This window comes from Lissotriton helveticus, chromosome 9 (assembly GCF_964261635.1).
Source record: "Lissotriton helveticus chromosome 9, aLisHel1.1, whole genome shotgun sequence".
Taxonomy (NCBI): domain Eukaryota; kingdom Metazoa; phylum Chordata; class Amphibia; order Caudata; family Salamandridae; genus Lissotriton; species Lissotriton helveticus.
The window spans coordinates 515499256-515520833 of NC_136070.1; the positions used below are offsets into that span (position 1 = coordinate 515499256).

Genomic DNA, 21578 nt, shown 5'->3' on the forward strand with positions numbered 1-21578 from the left:
TCTCTTGGTGCCTTAGACCCTCTCCCATATGTGCGTCTGCTATTAATAAGACTCTCCGGTTCGTGTTTGGAATTACTCTGTCCCCCACTCCAGGGATTTGAGCAAAAGGAACGGAGTTTGCATCAATTATGTATGTATTATTGAGTGGATAGCCGAGAGGTAATGCTGCATAGTCGCCTTTTAATGAGGCTTTTACCGCTTGCATGGTTTCTCCGTCTATGTGTTTTTTAGAACGCTTTTTTGCGGCTGCGGAGCCGGTTGAACCGCTTCCACTGTGGCTCTTTTAGCCAATTAATTCCCTGCAACGTGAACGCCATCACGTTGATGACTCAGTGTATGGATCACGTGAGTCTTTTGTAGTTCTTTCTGTAAAAGAACTACTTGTTCCCAAAGCTTTTTATGCTTTATTGTGGCACCTGTGTCATCTTTGTAACCCTTTTTGATCCATGTCTGCATGTCATTATTGTACGACTGGACGCAGTAATGCAAATCGCACACTATTAGTGTGGGGAATTCGCGATCGGCATTTTCAAACGCCATCTTTAAAGATCTTATTTCAGCTTGCTGAGCTGAACAGTTTTTGAGTGATTCAGTTTTTGTAATCATGCGTCTGAATTTACCAAAGCGCCAGCGACCTTTAACAATCGCGCACGCTGCATTGTAGGATTTTTTATCCACATCGTAATGTTGTGCAAATCTGTCTATGTAGATTACACATGTGTATTGTTCGAGAGGCAGAATTTCGATTGGCAGAGGATATTCTTCATATTCTAGATTTTCTAGTTTTTTCATTTTCGGGTCAAAATAGTACTTCATGTCTTCTGCAGCAAGAGAATTTTCCCATTGTATCCATTTTGGATCTAATGCCACTGCGTTTAGAAAGCTTGGGCTTGTTAATGCCTCAGGGGCTGATTCTGCTGTTAAAACAGATATCCTCCTGCCTTGGGCTTGGGTTCTTTCTATTGCTACAGCAGTTTGAACCACTATTAGAAGTTTTTCAGTAGAACTGAATTTCATTTCAGCTTGTGTGTAAAAATGAGATTTGTAAGCTATTGGTACCGTTTCTCCCTCATTAGAGGTCAGGTACGTGAATCCGCATCTTCCTGGGATGACTCGGATTACAAGGTTGCGTATGTTTTCACGAGTTTGCAGTTTTGTTTTAGTTGTCTGTTTGTAATGATCTTAAAATTTCTGTGTGTTTCTGAGTCCAATTGATTGGTTTGAAATCAGGTTTTATTAATTCATAGAGAGGTTTAACCCTCTCTGCATAATTTAGAATGTATGTTCTTCTGAAATTCAGGAATCCTAGTATTGATTGTAAATTCTTCTGCGTTTTTGGAGCTTGGAGTACAGCACACTTCTCTAAGAAGTTGTCTGCTAGGCTTTTGCCTTCACTTGATAATTCATATCCTAAAACAGGACAGTTAGATGGGCAATTCGTGACTTTTTAAAGTTGAATTTGTACCCTTCAGCTGCGAACCCAAGTATTATGGTGTTGACTCTTTTCAAGTGAGTCTCCAGGTCATCATCTGTGAGATAGATGTCATCGACATTTGATAATGCCTCATCATCATATATCTGTAGTAACTCTGTTATCCTTGCTGAGAATATTCCTGGACTTTTCTTGAACCCCTGTGGGAGTCGACAGAATTGTTTTTGCAACCCCATTATTGAGAAAGCGGTCAAATACCTGCTTTCAGGTGCAATGTTTTGACAAAAGAATCCATTAGAGATGTCTAATGTCGTTTTTTATTTTTTGCGCACGATGTTATTCATTAGTGCTGCACTGTGTGAGTTTTGTACTGCAAATGTTTGCAGCAGGAGTTTAGGTGTCTGTAGTCCAAAACTAGACGATATGAATCGTCTGGTTTGGAGACAGGAAACAAAGGATTGTTCATTTGTGAGGTGCATGTTTCAATCACCCCCTGATATTCAAGTTGATCTAAGAACTCCCTGACTTGCTTTTTAGCTTCTTGTTTAACTGGGTACTGCCTTTGTGCAGTGGGTTGATTTTTTAACTGGATTTTGTGAGGATGAGAATCCTCATCCCATCCTACATGAATTTTATATAATGCAGGAGCTTGGGCTACTGCCCATTTTCTTGCAAATGTATATTTTTTATGAATTGGAATATGATTTGAGAAGGCAGGCATAATCATTTCTTCGCCATGAGGGCACTCCCTGACAAACTCTGGTGGCCAGTCTTTTTCAGCTAACAGGATGTCATAGCCTTTCGAAAGGTTATCCCAAAAGAGACCCCTTACTTTCCTAGTCTTGTCCCCTTTCTATACGCAATGCTATTTCGTATAATTTATGTGGTTTGCTAACTCTGGTGTCTGCAGTTTCCACTTGAATGTATTCATTCGTGTCCACTGTCTCCAGAAGATTCATCAGGATCTTGCGAGCTATGGTTACTTCTGCTGCATTGTCTAGCATTGTCTGGGCCCACTCTCCGTTTTTCAGTTGTGTCCTCAGAATCCTCGGCATGTTTTATTTTAATACTGGCTACCTTCTTTCTTGGATATTGTAATTTTTTACTTTGATGAGCAGGTTCCTTGTCTTTGGGCTTGACGTGCTCTTCTTTGTGTTCTGACCGTCCTCTTCTTTCCGATTTCTGTGAGGAAGTCTGAAAAGATCGAGAGGGACGTGTATCAATATCTTGATATCTGTCAAGTTTTCTCAATTTATCCCTATCTCTAAGGTTGTATCTTTTCTCAGAGGGCTCCGTTTGGGGAGACTTGCCACCTCGTTCTGGAGATCTATCTCTCCGTTGAGGAGACCTTCCTCTGGACTGGAATCATTTTTCTTTGGGAGGGGATTGTTTATTTCCATCCCAACTCTTTTTTGGAGTGTTTAGATTATTTTTAATAAATGTTTTTTCAGGATTTTCAAGTAGTTGGGGTTTTACTGGTTTCCCACCCAAACTATCTCTACCTAGTTCTTCATAGGATTTTTCTATGATTCTGGCAAGTTCAAAAAGTTGTTCTGCTATATCTGTTTCTTTCAATTTCTGGCGGATCGCCACAGATGCTGCTTCTCCTTTTATGTTGGCTAATAATATAGCTGAGACCTGCTTGAAGTCTTTCAGTAATTTCATACCCAGAGTTAAAGCAGGTTCCGGACCGTATTCATTTTGAATCTGTCTTAGTACGTCTGGTATAACCGCCATGGACGGAACACCATGTGTTTTTGTGTAAATCGAAGCAAAGACTGTGCCCCAAGTGTCACAGTCCTCCACATGTGGTGCGATCCCCATTGGAAGACAGATAGTCAGAATTCTGTGTTTCTCATGAGGTGTAATATCAGGAAATACTGCCTCTATTTGAGTGATTTTCTGGGCTAACCAGAATGGAATTTGTTCCCGTTTTGCGGGTATTTGGCCAATGGCTGATTGTATATTCTGTGGTGTGATTTTATTTGTGTTCCCCTGGTGAGGGGTGATCTGTGGAATTTTTATTGCTGGTTGGACTGTTGAAGTCCACGTGACATATTGGACCAATTGTCTATGTATTTTGATTAGTTGTTTTATTTGAGCTAAAAGTTCTTTGTTTGACATTTTTTCAATGTCGGGATGTGGTGTGTGGCTGGCTAGAACCGGCCACGTTGCTCCTGGTCTACCTAGTGGACCGAGCCTGGTGATGTGATTTTTATGTTTTAGGGCGCCATTAAACCAGAGCAGCTGCTCTTGGTAATTTAGTGGGATTTCAACGTCCTCGAAAGGAGAGTATTCATCCGGAGGTTCCCCTATTTTGTAATAGTGGAAATCTTGTGTCACAGCGTGTGCTGCTGGAAAATGTATCCATGAATAGAATACCTCTGTCTGCCGATATTCATGGGCCTCTACCACGAATATGACTGTACCACCTCGTGATGATAGTCTTCATCTTGGAGACTTGTGTCATCCGCTAGGAGTTGAGCTGCTATTCTAGCTCTCTCTCTTTCGTCTTCACTTTCTCCCATTTTACTGGCAGAAAGTTTTGTTGCAGATCAAGTTTCAAGGAAACAAAGATTAGGTGCACAATATTTTGGAACACTGTATCCTTCAACGTTGACTAAACCAAAAACTAATACATAGGAATCTCTTCCTACTAAGTTCCGGCAGATATTAACCTTTTACCCACTCCAGACGTCTTTTGGGGTATTTACGGGAAAAGGGTCTGTGTGAAAAAGCACGACTGAGTTACTCTAATGTCTTGCGTTAGATTATCGCCTTACCAAACGTTGGGCGCCATGTAGTGTAGTTCCTATATTCCCAATAGGCTCTGCGCATTGGAATAATATATTCAGCAGTATAGACGTAGGAATGAGGTCATCTAGGTCTCTACTGACTATATTAGACTTAATTAGTTTTGCCAGCTAGCTCAGAGGTCACTAGAAACTTTCTCGAATGTTCAGGAAGGAGTTAACTCTCCTGATTTAGAAAAGAAGGGATTAGCTTCTGACAACCGCATAAACATGACAACTTTGCTCCCTCAGAATAAAGAGTGTATCGCTAGAGTCGTGTGAAAACAATAGACAGTTATTTCACTCAGTCAATCGTGCATACTTAGTTTCACCAGAGTGCAGAGAAATAGAGAGACGGGCGTTTTCAATAAAACGTGTTATTTATTGAGCAGTCTTCTTTCTCATGCAAGAGAAATGAATTGCCACAATTGCAATACTTATCATGAAGTAAAGTGCGTACAGTAAAAGGAGTATTATAAAATAATACTGTAAAATCATTGATATGGTTTCTTAGCCATATGATACTTTAAAACGGATAAAATATGTACATACATAAAAACATTGACTAACGTACTCAACTGGTGCTTCTAATATGCGCCTACCCCGGTGTACCTGACCTAGGCCTAATACGTGGGAAGGAGTAAGTAAGTTGCAGTTTAAGTTAAGTTGGTTTTTGCCAAGAATCTGAATCAAGAAATCTCTTAAGGGTTTAGTTAGCTCCGTACCTTGGTTCTAGAATGTAGGAGGTCTTGTATCTCTCTCTCAGGACTCGATCTCCCAGCAACCCGCAAGGGTGACTGGAAACACCGGAGCTGGATTTTCTCGGCTGGAGAAAAAGACAGCGTCTCTCTCAGTGCATCAAGGGAGGGTCGGCTTCCTTCGGCTCTTGTATCAGCTGGGCGTCGGGCAAGTAGATAGCCGCTCTGCTCCAAACCACCGTGTGTTTGCTTAAGGCAACGTCGGTATATTTATACCTGAAAGGTGCCGGGTTTGACGTAAGGTTGGACATAAGACGTCACTAAGAACTAACAGTTCTTTCTGGACTCCAGGAGTTCTTGTGCAAATCAAAACAAAAGCATGGGGAATTCCCGGGCTGCTGGAGGCTTGGTTTGTTTAAAGAGCGCGTTGTACTTTCTAGGAGTCTAGGGGAGTAGCCTTGCCGTATTTGGACTGCATGGGCTATGACTAGATATGGACATGATTCCTATGCCTTTATAAGGATATGCTTTGTTATAACCACATAAGGGCATGATTCGGGAATATCGAATTAGGGTCCTAGATAGAAACACAACAGCTCCTTAAGTTCACTGACGAGAGTCAAGCAGGCAACGTTGAGCTGTGATTCAGCCTGAAATCCAGGTTTTCCCTGCTGAAAGCTCTTTGTGTCCACAACGAAGACAAATACCTCCTGGAGTGACCGAGGCATTGCTCTAAAGATGCCAAAGTTGTTGAATTGCAACGCTTCTTTGCGAGGATGATTTGCTCGCTGTTGAGGGAAGAATAACTAAAAAAGTGACTAAGTGTGACAGTAAAATTTTGACTGGCCCCAACCACCTAACTTATCCGACCCACACTCTATCGCGGTCGGCTTGAAAGTTTGATTTGGTCCCTGTTGAATGTGAACAGATGGCCAATGGCTGATTGGCGCTTTTCACTTTTAGGTGGCAGAGAGCATGTTTGCATTTAGCTTTTAAAACTTCATATCTCCTGTTTCCTACATTGGATTTATGTAGTTTTGGTGCCATTTCAATCATAATAATATTCTAAATTTTCATAAATTGGTGTTGGATTTTTTTGGTGTGTTGTGTCTTGCATATTTACTGTTTTGGTAATATTAAATGCTTTACACAACTGTCTCCTAAGTTAAGCCTGACTGCTCATGAGCCAAGCTAACAAGGGTTGAGCAAGGATTAATTTATTGAGACTTGACTGGACTTTATTTACGATTGTGGTGTTATTATTAGCTGTAGGTACCTACCTGCACCTACTAACCACCTTCCAATAGTGTAGAAATGCAGATTGAGCCTGCAGGTAAATGGGGTCAAGTGAGGGGCTTGAAGTATACATGTGGGAAGAAGTGGAGTTTCTCAACCACATCAAATGTTGCCAGTCTTGCCATGACTCCATTAGTTGCCTGTTGTTATATTGGTTCACTTAAATGTATTTTGCACACCTTCTAAGGCATGCTTGATGTTTACATAGATCAGGGGGCATATTTATCAAAGTTTTGTGTTGCCCTTGTGTCATGGAAGTAACACAAAAACAATCCTGCCCTTTCATGCAGCACAACGTTGAAAGGTGTGTTGCTGCGTTGAGTAGCGGGCTAAAATGACTAATCTGGGCCCAAGTTTCTATCTCTGTAACCTTGCAAGAATGGTAAACAGTAAGGGTCTTTTGCTGCCTGTGGTATCTTTGATTCATCTTAACTTTTACTTTTTGGTTTTGGTCTTAAAAAGATGACTTTGAAATTTTAATATGCACTCTGTTCTGAAATGGTTTGGACAGGAACTCCTGAGGTAGACTGCGGAAATATTCTCCCGTAATGGACCTAAGTTCCTCTGGTAGCCTGATGTTGACTATGCTTCAGCACAGAAATGCGAGCAAGGGTGGGATGCCATTTGTCATAACACGTTATCACCTAGGAATACATTCTTAAAGGTCTGAAACACCTTTCTGACCACTTCTAACATCTGGACCTGGCTCTTAAGGAACTAACCATTTTAATCTATGTCAGTTGATCAAACCACTAAGCTTAATTTACATGTGACCAATTGGTAATTGTTCACTCTACAAGAAACATATAACTGGCAGGAGAAGGGGAATACATATAAAAATATAGATGCATATCCATGCATAGCAGTTTTTCACATAAGGATTCTGAGTCACAACAAAAAGACAACGGTAGCGACGCTTACATTATCTATGATGTCATTCAGAACCCTGAGGTGTAAAATATTCATGTTATTCTCTTTGAACCCATTTATAGGTTTGTTATTTATGGCCCCCAAAATCATCTGCCCCTGCTTTATGCTTTTAAATAATTTTGCAGTAGCAGAGGTGCAATTGGGAGCTGTATCTAACATGGTTTCTCATCTCTGTCCCAAATGTAAATGAAACATACCCCTGTCTTCCCTCATGCACTCATCTCAATCCCCAAAGCTGTGCTCTCTGCTCTCCAGTGCTCCACTGACATGCCCACAGACAGAACTGTCAAAGCAGCCTGTGATTCCTTTATGATGTAGCAAAAGTAGGGAAGAACATTTGTTTCCCGTTATGGCTATGTCATAGCAGTAAATACCGGATTTAGAATCCATTATCTGATAGAGACTTCTAGCCACAGATTCCTTACCTTAAAATTATCCTCAGGCCTCAGACTGGATTTTTCTTGAACATTACCCCTGTGTGCCAGTACAAGGCATCAAGCAACTTCTTGTGGCATCATTGGCCACGCCAAAAGTGATGTGCATGGTTCCTGTATAGGTGTTACCCTTTCACGCTTACATCAGTTGTTTTCTGTCTGCACCAGTCAGTGTAGATCCAGGAAGAGCTACCCCTTAGTCAGTTTTTGATTAACTTTTTTTGAAGGTCTTTTCAAAGCTTTTTGAGGTTTTTTCCTCCTGGTGTGGTAGGAAATGTCATTGAAGAAAGCTGGCTTTAAGCCCTGTGTAGCCTGTCACTGCTTGATGTCGGTGACCAACCTGCACCATGTGTGCCTCGAGTGCAACTAGGATATGAAGCCCTGCTCCGATTGTTGCGCCATGCACCTGAAGGCCTTGAGAGAGCAATCCCTCAAGCTACTGGCAGCTCAACATATGACTCTGCAACATTCCAGATTCTGGTCGAGAGGGAGGTCCTTCGAGCGGTTGGCGAGTCTGGGAAGTTTGTCGCACTCAAAGTTGTCCCGACACAAGAAGAAATAGAATTCAAAGCATGTTACAGCTTCGCCGTGTCTGACCAGACAAGGGAGCGTCACTCGAGGCCTGGCCGCGCTTTCGAGCAAGTGCCTGGATCGGCTCCGAGTTTCCTTAAACAAGAGCAACCCCCGCCCAACGTAAAAAAATTTATGAAGCTATGTTCCTCATATTTATGTTTCCTGTTTCCTCTGGCGCATCTTTGGGCCCCGCAGGTTTGGGAGGGACCCCTACTAGATCTACGGCAGCAGCTCTGGTGCCAGTCAGGCCCCCGGGATCCACAGACAGATTTGGATTGGCACCGGCCTTGCCATATTGACCTTCCCTGGGTACGGTCCCGAGGCTGATGCTTCCGGAGCACCATCCGCATGTACATCCCTGACTGGAGCCATGCCTTCCAGGCTGAAGCCTGAGCCCTATTTTTATGGTCTAGGGCTCGGGGAAGTATAGGAGGTGCCGGTGGAGCTCTATGACTCCTCTGAATGATGTGAGGATCTGAGTGAAGCCAGTGGACTGGACACTTCTCCAGATAATGGCATGCTTCCTCCCCCTACCATGGCTACGGAGGAGGAAGTGTCATTCGCAATGGTAGCATGGAAGGCGTCTGAGGTCCTGGAACTTAGCTTGCCGCCGATGTCAAAAAAAGTGTTAAATGTATATACTAAGGTTTATTGGTGAATCAGTGGGTGTATGAGTGTCTGTATTGATGACTCAGTGGGTGCATGACTGACTATCTGCATGACTGACTATATAAGTTAGTGATTAGGTGTCTCATTGAATGACTGGTTGTGTAAACGACTAGGTGAGTGACTGGTTGTGTAAACAAGTGTATCTCTCTGTCAGTTGATGTCTAAGTGGGTGTATGAGTGTGTAAGTGGGTACATGAATGGATATATGGGTGATTGATTGGTTGTCTGACTACCTCTATGGCTGTCTGGGTATCTGTGTGTGTGGGTGAGGTGGCATGTGACTGCCTGTATCGATGAGTGACTGGGTGAGTCAGTGGCTGTAAGGAGTACTGAGTGTGTGTCTCAGAAGCTACATGGGTGAGTGAGTGTCTGTATGGCTGTGTCGATGATTAAGTGTAGGTATCTGTATGGGTGAGTAACTGGGAATGTGAAAGGCAGTATAGGTGAGTGACGGGTATATGAGTGACTAAATGCATGAGTGAGTGAATATGAGACTGGCTATATGGATGAGTGCGTGCTTCTGTCACTAACTGTATAGGTGAGTGAGTATGTGTGGCTACTTGTATGAGTAAGTATGTGGGTGTGCGTGTAACTGTTTGGGTGAGTAAGTGGCTGTGTGACTGACTGTATGGGTTAGTGCCTAGGTGTGTGAGTAGGTATATGGCTGACTCACTTAGTGTGTGAGTGCCTGTATGGGTATATGAGTGGATATGTCAATGGCTGTATTAGTGAGGGAGTGGGTGTATGAGTGGATGTGTGTGTAGATCTATGAATCAGTGAGTGGATGTGTAAGTAATGGTATGGCTCTGTGAATGGGTATGTGAATGGTGTGGGGGACTTACCGGAGGTAACAGGAGGTCTAGTTGGCCCCTAAGGATCTTCAGCAGCCAAGGGGACTACATCCCCCCTCAGCAGCACCCCAGAAGGTGCATTTGCAGAGTGGTAAAGAAAGGGGGCAGGGCCTTGGCGATTTGCCAGCGGTTTTTTCTTCAAATTTTTTTATCAAGGGGAGCTGCGTGGCCCCCCTTCCCTGGACCATTTTGGGCCCTGGGGACACCATTCCCCAGGGCCTGGCCTTTTCCTTTTTCAATTTTATTTTTAAATAAAAGAAGGAGGGGCCGCATGGCCCTCTTCCCTGGGCCACTTTCGGCTCAGGGACCCCATCCCCGGGGGCCAGGCCTTAACCTTTTTTGAAAAATGGGAATGGGGTCTGCGCAGCACCGGTACCCGGGCCGACATTGCTCCGGGGACCCTATCCCCCGGGACATGGTCTCTTGTTGGTGACCGAGAGGGAGCCTGAAAGCCCGAGTGGCCCCTGCGGCTCCCTGCCTCCTGCGGGAGCCAGCATTGCTTTTGGACAGAGGAAGCTGCTGACATGCAGCTCCCTCTGCCCAAAAGCAATTCTACTCCACTTCATGTAAGCGACAGCATTTTCTACGCTCTTGCTTCCTTGAAGCGGGCTAGAGTTTGCTATGGTTTGGCAGAGCGGTGCTCCCGCCAAGCCATAGCAAACTGCAATATCCCGGGAGTGGGCACCATGGGATGTTACCGGAACAGGCCTGGGGGGTGGTGGTCCCCAGGGCCATGGAGGGGTCTTGGACCGGGCCGCGTGGCCCAAATTCCAACTTCTGTATCGCACCATGGAGTTGGTGGTCCCCGGGGTCAGTTGTCCGCACCGGACCCCCATCGTTATTTCATTTGTACCCCGGGGAGGTGATGTCCCGGGGCTGCGTGGGGGGCTGGACCCCCATGCATTTTTCTAGATATAGCCTAGGGGAGGTGACAGTCCCCGGGATGTAGAGGGGCTGCATGGCCTGCCCGCATTTCAGTATTCAAGCCCTGGGGTGGCTGTGCCCAGGGCAGCATGGGAGTGTTTCAGCCCCCAAAGCATTTTTTTTTAAATATAGCCAGTGGGAGATGGCGGTCCACCGGAGCTGCGTGAGGCCCGCGCGGGTGTCCCCATCATTATTATTTGGGCTTACTTAAACGAAGGGCGGAATCCCACGCTTCTCTTTTTTAAATTTTCGGTTGGATTTGCAGATCCAAACGCAACTCCTGCCAAAATCTTTTTTAAAAAGAAAACATTTTGGGGCCCTAGTAATCCTTTGGGATCCCTTGAACAGGTATAGGGGTCAGAGTGTTTCTACTCTGCCCCCTTTTCTTTTTTTTATGTTTTTGTTTTTGCTTGTGACTCGGTTCAACCGAGTCACAAGATGGCTGGCACACTTCCTGGTTTGAAGTGTTGGCAGCCAATAAGATCTCAGGCATGAAATCAGCAGGGTTCGTGAATCCACCGCGGCCACAGATATCTGAGAAATCTTTACATTTCTCAGGAACTACTGAACGGATTTACACCATTTAACAAAAAGAGCTGCCTTTTTACCAAATTTGCTGTATTTCCACTCAGCAGTTCGGGCTGTAGCCATGTCTAAAGTTTCCTATGGAAATTAACAAGGAGAAAAAGCATTTTGGGATCCCCCCATTTTCTCAGCCCCACTGGAGAGATCATGCCGACATTTTCAAGACAGGAGCTGAAGTGAGCATCAAATTAGTTTTGAAAATTTCGTGAAGATTCTTCAAACAACGCCAAAGTTATTGGCAAAACAAAAAACGCTTTTAATAGAAATCAGGTCCTAACTATAACTACCTACTGGCGACTAAACTACTTTTATATTGTATTTAACATTTAAAAATATTAAATTAATATGAATTACTGTTAATATTAATTATATTGTAATATGTTCATTAATTATATTAATTTTTTTTAACATGATGTAATTATAATCCTACCCCTGAACTGTAAAATCTCTCACTATCACTAGCACTACACACCTCTGAACCATACCAAACCATTATTACCCCTATTCACCACTCCCCAGAACCCGAAAAAACCTTAACATCCCTATACATTACCCATCCTTGAGCTCCAAAAACACCCTAATACTGCTATATACTACCCATCCCCGAACCCTAACCACCACTCACTCCCTCTATACACTTCACATCCCCATATCCCTAAAAACATATTAAGGCCCCTACACACTACCATCCCTTATTCCTAAAAACTCCTTACCCTCATACACTACCCATCCAAACCCAACACACTACTTAATGCCCCATTGACTACCACCCCAGATTATGCTATACTTGTTTTTTTTACTAATATTACTAGCTTTAATAACCAAATATATAATGAACTGTTTCTTACTTTATTTGTTTCTTTATAAATATGTTATTTATTTAACGATGAATAAATATATCACTTCTTTAGAAATTAGTGAAAAAACAGTGTTAAAAGAAACTTAAATTCACATTTCCTCATCAATATATAGGTGTAAATAAATATTTATATATTTACCATATGTTATAAATATATGTTTTTAATAAACATTTACACATATGTAATGACAAAAAAACCCTACCTGCGAAGTAAAATACTGCTTTTTAAAATACAAAAACGTACCTGTCATGTAAAGACCTGATGTACTTACTTGCGATGTTAAGTTCCACTAAGTAAAATCTGTGAAGTTATTATACCATACCCTACCAATACCTCCATTGCAATACTAATAACACCACTGCTACCAATTTATTTATTTATTTATTTCAAAGGTTTTATATAGCGCTGCTGGACCCAAGAGTATCAGAGGGCTTTACAAGGAAGGTAAACATAATAAGATAAAATTAACAATATGCAGAAAATTCACAAGGGAATAAAATATTGCATTCAGAGTACTTTACAAGGAAGGAAAACAAAATAAGATAAAACTAACAATATGCAAAAAATTCACAAGGGATATAGTATTGCATTCAGAAGATCTAGGGGGGCAAAGAAACAGAGAGATACATTAAGGGGAAAATGCATTCTGAAAGTTAAGAGAGGGAAGCGGGTGCAGAGAGGGTGAGTGAGAGTAAGAAAAAGAGTGGGGCGGGGACCAGAGAAGAGAATAGAGTGGACATGATCAGAGTCAATAACATTAGATACCCCAATATTTGTTGAGAAGAAGTACTTTGAGTTCTTTTTTGAAAAGAGTGTAAGTGGGGTTGCAGTGAAGGTCCTTGGGGAGAGAGTTCCAAATCGTAGGAGCATTACCAGAGAATGCAGGGAATTGGGTATTTTGACATTTTAGTCTGGGTGGGATCAATACAAGGGAGTTAGTGCTCCTCAGAGACATGGAGCAACCTGCTTTTTGTAGTTTGATTGCAAGGTAAGAGGGGGTGTTTTGGTGAAGAGCTTTGTGAGTGAGACAGGCAATCTTGCAGGTGGATCTTCCTTCAATTGGGAGCCAATTGAGATGTTTGAGGACGGGGGAGATGTGGTCAAATCTTTTACAGTTAGAGATAAGTCAAGCAGCTAGATTGAGAACAGATTTAATCGGTGCAAGATGGACTTTAGGGGTGCCGGCAAGTGTGGCGTTACCATAGTCAATCCTGGAAAGGACAAGCGATTGGACAACGATTTTGAAATCATCAGCTGGAATGAAAGGTTTAATTTTCTTGAGGTGGAGAAGGGTGAAAAGAGAACTCTTGGCTGCATTTTTAATGTGGGGGATGAGATTAAGATTCTGGTTGATGCTGATGCCTAGGGATTTAACAGAATTAGAGGTGGAGAGGGAGCAATTAAGTGCTTTGATATCATTGACCCAGCGTTTAATGGGAAGGGGATTGTTTTTGGGGGTGAAAAGGATGATTTCAGTTTTTTTCGGACTCAGTTTGAGATGGTTCAGATGGAACCAGGTTTGTACTCTAGTCAATGTGTCATTGAGGTGAAGAATGTCTTTGTGGGATTTGATCCTGTAGTATAATTGGATATCAACGACATAGAGGTGGTAACTTATTTTAGCTTGTTTGAGAATGAGGGTGAGTGGTTCCATGAAAAGATTGAATAGGGTTGGGGATAGGATGGATCCTTGAGGGACACCGAGAGAGACAGGTGAGGTTTAGAGAGGAAGCGGCTAAGCTTGATTTGCTGTGATCTGTTTTGAAGGAATGAGGAGAACCATTTGTATACAGTGCCTTCCAAGCCAAATCGATCTTTGAGAGTGTTGAGAAGGGTGGGATGGTGGACAGTATCAAATGCCGCCGAGAGGTCAAGGAGGATTAGTAGTGAGGATTCACCTTTGTCTAGGGAGCGATGAATGTCATCTGTAATATTTAACATAGCAGTTTCTGTACTACATCCTTTTCTAAATCCTGATTGGAAAACCTCAAGGAGATTGAAGGCGGGGATGTGGTTCTCTAATTGTGATAGGACACATTTTTCAAGGGCTTTAGAGAGGAAGGGAAGGTTAGAGATAGGGCGTAGGTTGTTAAGGTCATTAGGGTTGGCAGAGGTGTTTTTCAAGATGGAAGAGATTTGACCAAGCTGAAGGGAGGCCGGGACACAACCAGTGGAAAGAGAGGAGTTGACGATATTAGTCCATATAGGGGCGATGGTATATTTGAGATCTTGGACCACATGGGCGGGAATGAGGATCTTTGGAGTGGGAGGAAGTTTTGAGTTTGGCAATGATATTAATGATCGAGGATTCTGAAACTGGACTAAATTCTCTCCATGAAGCATTGTTTTTAGCTATGAGGCCCTTGGGAGAGGGGTCTGGTTTGGGGAGAGCAGGGAGGGTTAGAGATGGATCATGAGGTGTGGGAAAAGTGGACGAAAGTGAATTAGGAGTGTTAGGGAGGGTGTGTTGGATGAAGGGAGGTTGGAGTGAGAGGGGAGGGAAGAGAAGGATAGTTCGATCTTATTGACTTTATTCGTAAAGAAGCTGGCAATTTCTTCGCATTTGTCAATAGAGGCTAATATTTTAGGAGGGCCAGTGGAGGTTTGTTTTTTTAACAATGTTAAAGAGTTCTCTAGGTCAGTTTCTAGCCTGGTCAAATTGTGACCGGAGAAAGGAGGCTTTTTCGTTGAAGATGTGTTTTTTGTATTGGGCTCTAGCAGTTCTGAGGGGAACCAGATTATCTGCGGTTGGATGATTCCTCCAAACACGTTCAGATTGTCTGAGGGACCGTCTTTCATTATTGAGTTCGGAATTGAACGAAGATTTGGGAGGGTGGTTTTTTTTGTTGTTTGAGTTTAATTGGAGCAATTTGATCGAGGGCTTCAAGAATAGAGTTATTATAATGGTTAGTTAAGTCGTTGGTGCTGTCAGAGAGAGGGGGGAGAAGTAAGCGGGTTTTAATTGTGGATTCCAGTTCGTCAGGTGGAATAAGGTGAAGATTGCGTGTAGGTTTCATAGGTAGGGTGCTGATGGGGGCGGGCGAGTAATGGATCTATTCAGGGTGAAGAGGATAAGGTAGTGATCAGACCATACATGCTGCAGCCTGTGCTCGTATGTGTTGTCATTAAATCAACACAGACCTGTAGGCTTTGCCCATGCTAGCTAGAGTGCACTATAAAAAGCTGACAAATAGTTCCATATCAGGTTTGAGATGCTTATTTTCTCCAGGTTTCTTTGCATGTATTCTGGCACATGTAGTTCTGATTTTCCATTTTAAATATTCATCTACAAGACACAAAAATAAATAGGACTCCATGAGCCACTCTTGCCTGACATGAGATATCATGAGATCTGCCACTATATAAATATTGTCCCTCCGTAAGCCACTCAATCAAGACAGAAGCCCTGGAGCACATTCTAAATCAATGATGAAGAACCAATTATTGATGTGCTACATAAGTGAGTCATTTTCCTTCTGATCAGAGCCAGCCACACCTTAAATCTTAAACATAGCATACCCTGAAAATAATAAGGATGTTCCAAGATTATAAAACTATGGATAAACCAATATTAAAAAGTGAAAATTTACATTTTGTCAAAAATACACAGAATTTCCCTAAGATGCCTCAAAGTACGGTGTTGTGTGGGTTTGAAGTTGTATCAAAGTGATACTTTTACTTTTTTTCTGCAAAACATTTTGGACTCATAATTGGACCAAAGAATAATCATGTTTGTGTTTCCATGAATTATATTTCTCGCAATTTAGTTGCTAAAGTATAGACTTAGAAAATAGGAGATCGGTGTTGAAGTCCATGCTTGCGCATTTGACTAAAATGTGCCATTCTGGGAAAATCCTCCGGCATCTTGCCAAGTTTGTTCAGTGAAAAGTGAACCCAGGGATGTCACTGCTCTCTTAGGGCCTGATTATGAGTTTGGCAGTGTGGGAGCGGCATGCCACCACCCCACTCCCACACCACCAAACCTCACTGCTGCCCGCCCACCATATTACTCGTGGTCTGGCAGAGCTGTCCTTTGGCTTTACCCCAGCAGTGCCTATTAAAAAGGTACCATAATGGGAACACCAAATCCTGTTTCTGCATGGCGGACTGTGCAGTACTTGCTGTGCTGGGAAGGGGGTGCATGCAGACAGGGAGGCGCCCCTGCATGCATCCTCAGGCCCCCTTAGTTTCCTCACCACTACAGGTTTCATGGCGGGCTCCCCACCATGAAATCTGTGTGGTGAGGAAATGCATAATACGCTTGGCAGTGCCGCAGTGGCACTGCCAGCATTATGCAGTCCTCAGACTGCCGCACCACCGCCACGGATCGCGGATCCCTGGAGGTTGAGGCGGTACGTCCGCCATAGTTGTAATCCTGCAGTTGGACCATTTGTTCAGCTGTCCCCGGCCGCCGCCCCCCACAGCGCCTCTACCGCCGTTTGGCGGTCCTATGGACCACCAAACTTGTAATTAGGCCCATAGTTAAGAGAAGTAGCGTAGTGTGGGTCACATCAGACCCCTGTTCTCCATCTGTTTGAATGAAAGCTTGTTTGTTTATTCATAATAAGTGCACATCTGTTTATTCAGCAATTACCCAGTGCTTCCACTTTCTATGGAGCCCCCTAGGAAAGTGAACTTTCTTTTTCAACTTATTTCTTATCTTAAGGTCTCTCCCTCTTCTCGACCTTCCTCTACTGCTGACTTGGCCTGGTATCACCTTTAGGAGTTTTGTACCCCAGGCAAGGCCTATTTTAACATTTTTTTGTGTCATCCTTTTATTGAACTTTTTAGCATATGATTAAGCATTGTTTTGCATCATGTGGGCTTGATTTAGCAGAAAAAAGCTAATAAAATTTAAAGTTGTTCCGGATGGGTCCCCAAAAATATGCCTTGCTGAGGGCCCACCAAATCCTTAAGATTTCACTGTTATTTGTAATTTTCAATTTTGCTTTTAATTGTTTTAAAAAGACAACCAAAGCTGTAAACATCCCATTAAAACCCTCCACTCTCCCCAAAGTTATCCCAAAAGTACAGTCTAATCTCAGTTCCATGCACAAAGTATATACCATGTAATCACTGCTTCCTCAATGTTTCAAGGTCTCCAGCCCGTGCCTTAAATCCTCGTCAAAGAAGGTGTCCATTACTGCGTTTCCTCTTGAATCATTTCCACTTCCCAACCTCCCTATATTTTTTCATATTTCTTCATGCACCATCTACCCTTATATACTTCCTTTTCCACGATCCTGCAGTATTCCATCCTCATTTCCCAGGTTTGATATGCAGGGAAAGATTTCACTGTTGGTATAAAATAAAGCTTTGACAACAGAGAGTAAACCAAATGGCAATGCTTTTATCTTCCCCGTGTTGGCAAACGATTAAAAAAAATATTATGTGCAGGGACTGTGGTTCATATGAGCACCATCTAACTGGAGACATATCTGCGATAAGCACCGCCATGGCTGACGATTCAACACGAGGCATTGCTATCCTCAAACATTTGTAAGCCTGCGATTTAAACAAACATTTGTAAAAATTCACATCAATAGATGTTAAACACTGCCTGAACCTGAATGCCCCCAAACGGATTATACAGATTTCCATGTCAAATATTTGAAGCAAAACACTTACATGGAAGATGTGTATTTTTGTGTTTTTGATACCTTTATTTCCATAAACTAGATTACTTTTTTAAATTACCTTCACGTAGTGAACAGTTTCTATTGCTTTTCGCTCAATGAGCCCCAAAGATTGTGATGAGAATAAAACTGAGGCTCTGTGAAGCAAACATGAATCTGTTTAGTGTGGAAAGAGCAAACAGCATTTCGAATTTATCTTTCAGGAACTCGTATGCCAACCAATAAAAATATCCCCTGAAAACCATTTTAATTTCTTATTTAATGGGAACACTTGCTCCTCAGTATCTCACGAAAATGTATGGCAATGGCTGTGTCTCTCAGGTGTTAACAAAATATCTTGTTTGTGTGCAGCTATTTCTCACTCTGCGTGGCTTTTCCGTTTATCTGTTTGCTTAAACATTGTTTTTCGGTCAAATAGAAAAAAAACACACAAAAAACATAGCTGACTTTGAACTCATTTGTTCCAGCCCAGAAAACTCAAGTGAGTCCAGTGAGAAATACAAGAAACAGCAATCGATATGGCTGAACGAACAGGAAATTCGATCCAAGCGAGGAGACTGTTTGCTCAATTCGTGCCAACATAACGCAACAAAACATGGGTTGTAGGCTTTCATGTGGAAGAAGAAGGACTGACAACAAGGTCAAACTCTAGTACACTTTATTTACTACCTTTAGGTGTTGTTGCCAAAAATGTTTAATGTCAATTTACTAAGCTGTTCAGCTAGTTTCCTCATGGGACTAAAAGCTTGCACTGACAAAGCATAAGCAAGTGGGCCTAGCAAGGAATGTTTAACATTTACTTCCGTGTTCCTTTAATGTATACAGTGTCTGGATTTATCTGTGATGCAAAATAAAATAATTTGGAGCTGAACACAATGCTATTGTACGAAAATGTATAGCAACCAAATACAAGTACCTGGTTATCTAGTGCTTTCATCTCGTTATGCAAGTCAATGTGTTGGAATTACACTACACCACCCCTGGGGTTAATTGGTTTTGTGTTATTTGTGCTCAGAGAATCCCACAATTGATGCATATTCTGCTTGTATGTATAGATGACTTATTTTCACAGAATATGCATTTTTTTGGCTTTAGAATTTTTGGTGAAGAGACTTCTCAATCTGCAACACGCATAATACAGAGTTATGCGCCTGCTTAATGGGACATACTAAAATGCAAAGAACAATAAGTAAAGTGGTTTTGTGCGTTCTACGTATTGTACTTCTATATATGCTAGTAGATGTAAAAGCTGACACTGTTTCAAACTCGGGTCTATTTCTCAAGCCTTCATCAGGACAAGTCATGCCAGTTGTCATCTGTATGAGTCATAGAGACACTGTAGGAACCTACAATACAACATACTTAATTGTATATAGTCTACCACCGTATATGGTTACAAAGCTGTTTCTTGATAGATGCATAATGTTAAGCACTTTTCCTGCTGGTGTGAATATATGTTACCTAACAGTTAATTTGTGATTCTGAATTTAATTTATTCATATTTGCATCATCTACATATTTACACACATTAGTACATGATAGGTAGATATTATGGTGATTTACTATTGGCCGGCAGCTTTTTAAACTTTTCTGGTAAAAGTCACTGAATGCTCTTGTCTCACCAGTAGCTTCAATAGGCATCTGCTGCATCTAAGTAGTTGCCAGATGGAACTGCAAGGTCATGATCACAACAGAAGCCCTAGGTATCAAGAGGTGAGGACCCTGCACAGTGCAATGATAAGACGAGGTGAAACATCAAAAAGCTGGAGCCCTCCTACTTCTCCCAACTAAGTGAGCTTCCCCAGCTCAAAACACCCATGATGCAGCTCACTTGGAACCAGAATAATCCTTCCATAGGAACAGTGTCATGTAAGCCCGAGACACTCTGTCTAAAGCAGGCAAGGCAGTGACAGTTTCCATTATAGGATGACAGTATGACATGCACAGAGGGGATTAGTGCACTGTGCATGTTGAGTCTGACTGCAAAGGCACTATGAGCCTTTAAGATGTGTGAATCACCCAAACGCGTTCCCTTTTAAAGAATGAGAATGATAAATAAGCCAAGGCTCGAGATAGCTTGTAATGCCAGCATGGAGGACATGCAGTATCTAACTGCAGGTAACCTTGTTTCCAGAGCATAACATAAAAACGCAGGACCTGAAAACGATCGCCTCATACTGACAACTGTACGGCTATTCACCTTACCTTTGCTAATAAACAGACATAAAGATAATCACTAAAGCCACCTTTCGACTTAAAACTTTAGCTGTTTATTATAATGTTGAAGGAGCAACTAGTAGTCCCAGAATGCATCGGAGTGTTGGCTAAAACATAGAGTCTCGTTTAATATTCCTGCAGCCATTTTCATGCCGTGAGATTTTGCCTCAGGGCATTAATTTAAACCCTTCTGGTCAGTGTTTACAATTCCATGCAGGGTCCATTCAGTAACAGTGTTTGTGGGATTAACATTCAGTGTGGTTTTTGTATCATTTAATCTAGCAAAATGTTAGTTACTACATTTAGCATTTGAGATGTTAGTTATGGTTTTCATGCTAATTGTGCTATTTATGGTATTCTCTGCTAACCATAACTCGTCAATTTCTGTGTTTTTTCATGTTTGGTAATTAACTTCACTTTGTGATTTTTAAGGTACCTTTAGTGTTTTGTCTTGGTTTTGTGCGTTTTAATAAACACCCAATCCAAGCAGCACATCTTGGATTGGGTGCACAGAAAATTTGGCCAACTCTTGCTTTGCATGGTCAAGCGCCATCTGCTAGAGGTTGGACAGAAAGCCATGTGTAGCTGGAGTTGGGTGCATGGTAGGTTAATCACCGGGGCTGGCTAATGGGCATGTGCTGTGTGAGTTGGGCACTTAGGAAGTTGGACACAACAAAGGGGTATGTCATATATGATCATGTTTCAAAACTTCACTGAGAAAAAACTTTGTTAAAGTTTAGTTATGGTTTTTTCTGCTTCAATAACATTAAACATTAACAGAAATACAAGTGCTCAGCCATTCACAGCTGGTTCTGGGTGCACGAAATGCACCATTGACTTAGTTGTGTATGGGTCCATGGCATTCAGGGCATGCACTAGCCTTTGTGCCACAGAACCAGCTGCACATGGCCTTCCGGCATACGTAATGGGCTCCGTGTACACTGTGAACATGGTCTGCCTGAACCTGGGCCTGCACAAGTACAGGCCTTTGCCCAGTTACTGAGCCATTTCTGAGGCAAATAGTGATTACTGTACATGGTCTTTGCAATGCATAGCGCTATTGCATACTTTTTGGGATTTGCAAAAAGAAAGGAAAATAATTTAACATCCACAAATTCGTGGATTGGCAACCTGATATTTGATCCGAAATTCTGTGAGAAAAACTGTTTCCTCATTTGTGACCAGAGAATTTTGCTGAAGCAGAAAGCAAAGTTTCCTAGGGGAGTTAAACTGAAAAAGGCACAATTTTGACCCATTTTGATAGATGGGTAGGACATCTGCCAAAAAGTCGTGAAAGATCCACCTACCCTGCTAAGACTGCATAGAGGCCTTATGCACTCTAAATAGGGCCAATGGGACTACACATGAACACTGTAAAACTTAAGAACCCTTTCAAATTTTGAGTAAAGTCCACGGGCTCGACCTGAGGTGTTTGGACTCTGGAAGTCATGCCATAATTTCTAGGTTTTAAAATGTATTTTATGGAAGCATTTCCTGTGTGAGGCTCTTGGGCTTCCTGTTCTGGGTATGAATCCAGGTCATTATTAAAAAGTCTGAGTTCAGTATATATGCAGCCATTAAGCGTAGGTGAGCCTAGGAATAACCTATCAAGTTTATCTTTATATTGCAAATTATTTTATTTTTGCACATTATTACAAAATTAAGCCCACAGACTCGAAAA

General features: G+C 42.2%; 1 protein-coding gene across 1 annotated transcript in view; it reads left to right on the top strand.

Moving 5' to 3' along the window:
* TMEM260 (transmembrane protein 260) overlaps positions 1-18295 on the top strand; it is a 639752-nt gene extending 621457 nt beyond the window's left edge. Inside the window, exon 16 of the mRNA XM_078660365.1 lies at positions 18148-18295. Within this exon, the coding sequence (XP_078516491.1) occupies positions 18148-18165 (18 nt within the window). The 3' untranslated portion in view covers positions 18166-18295. The remainder of the gene's footprint in view (positions 1-18147) is intronic.
* The last annotated feature ends 3283 nt before the right edge of the window (positions 18296-21578 follow it).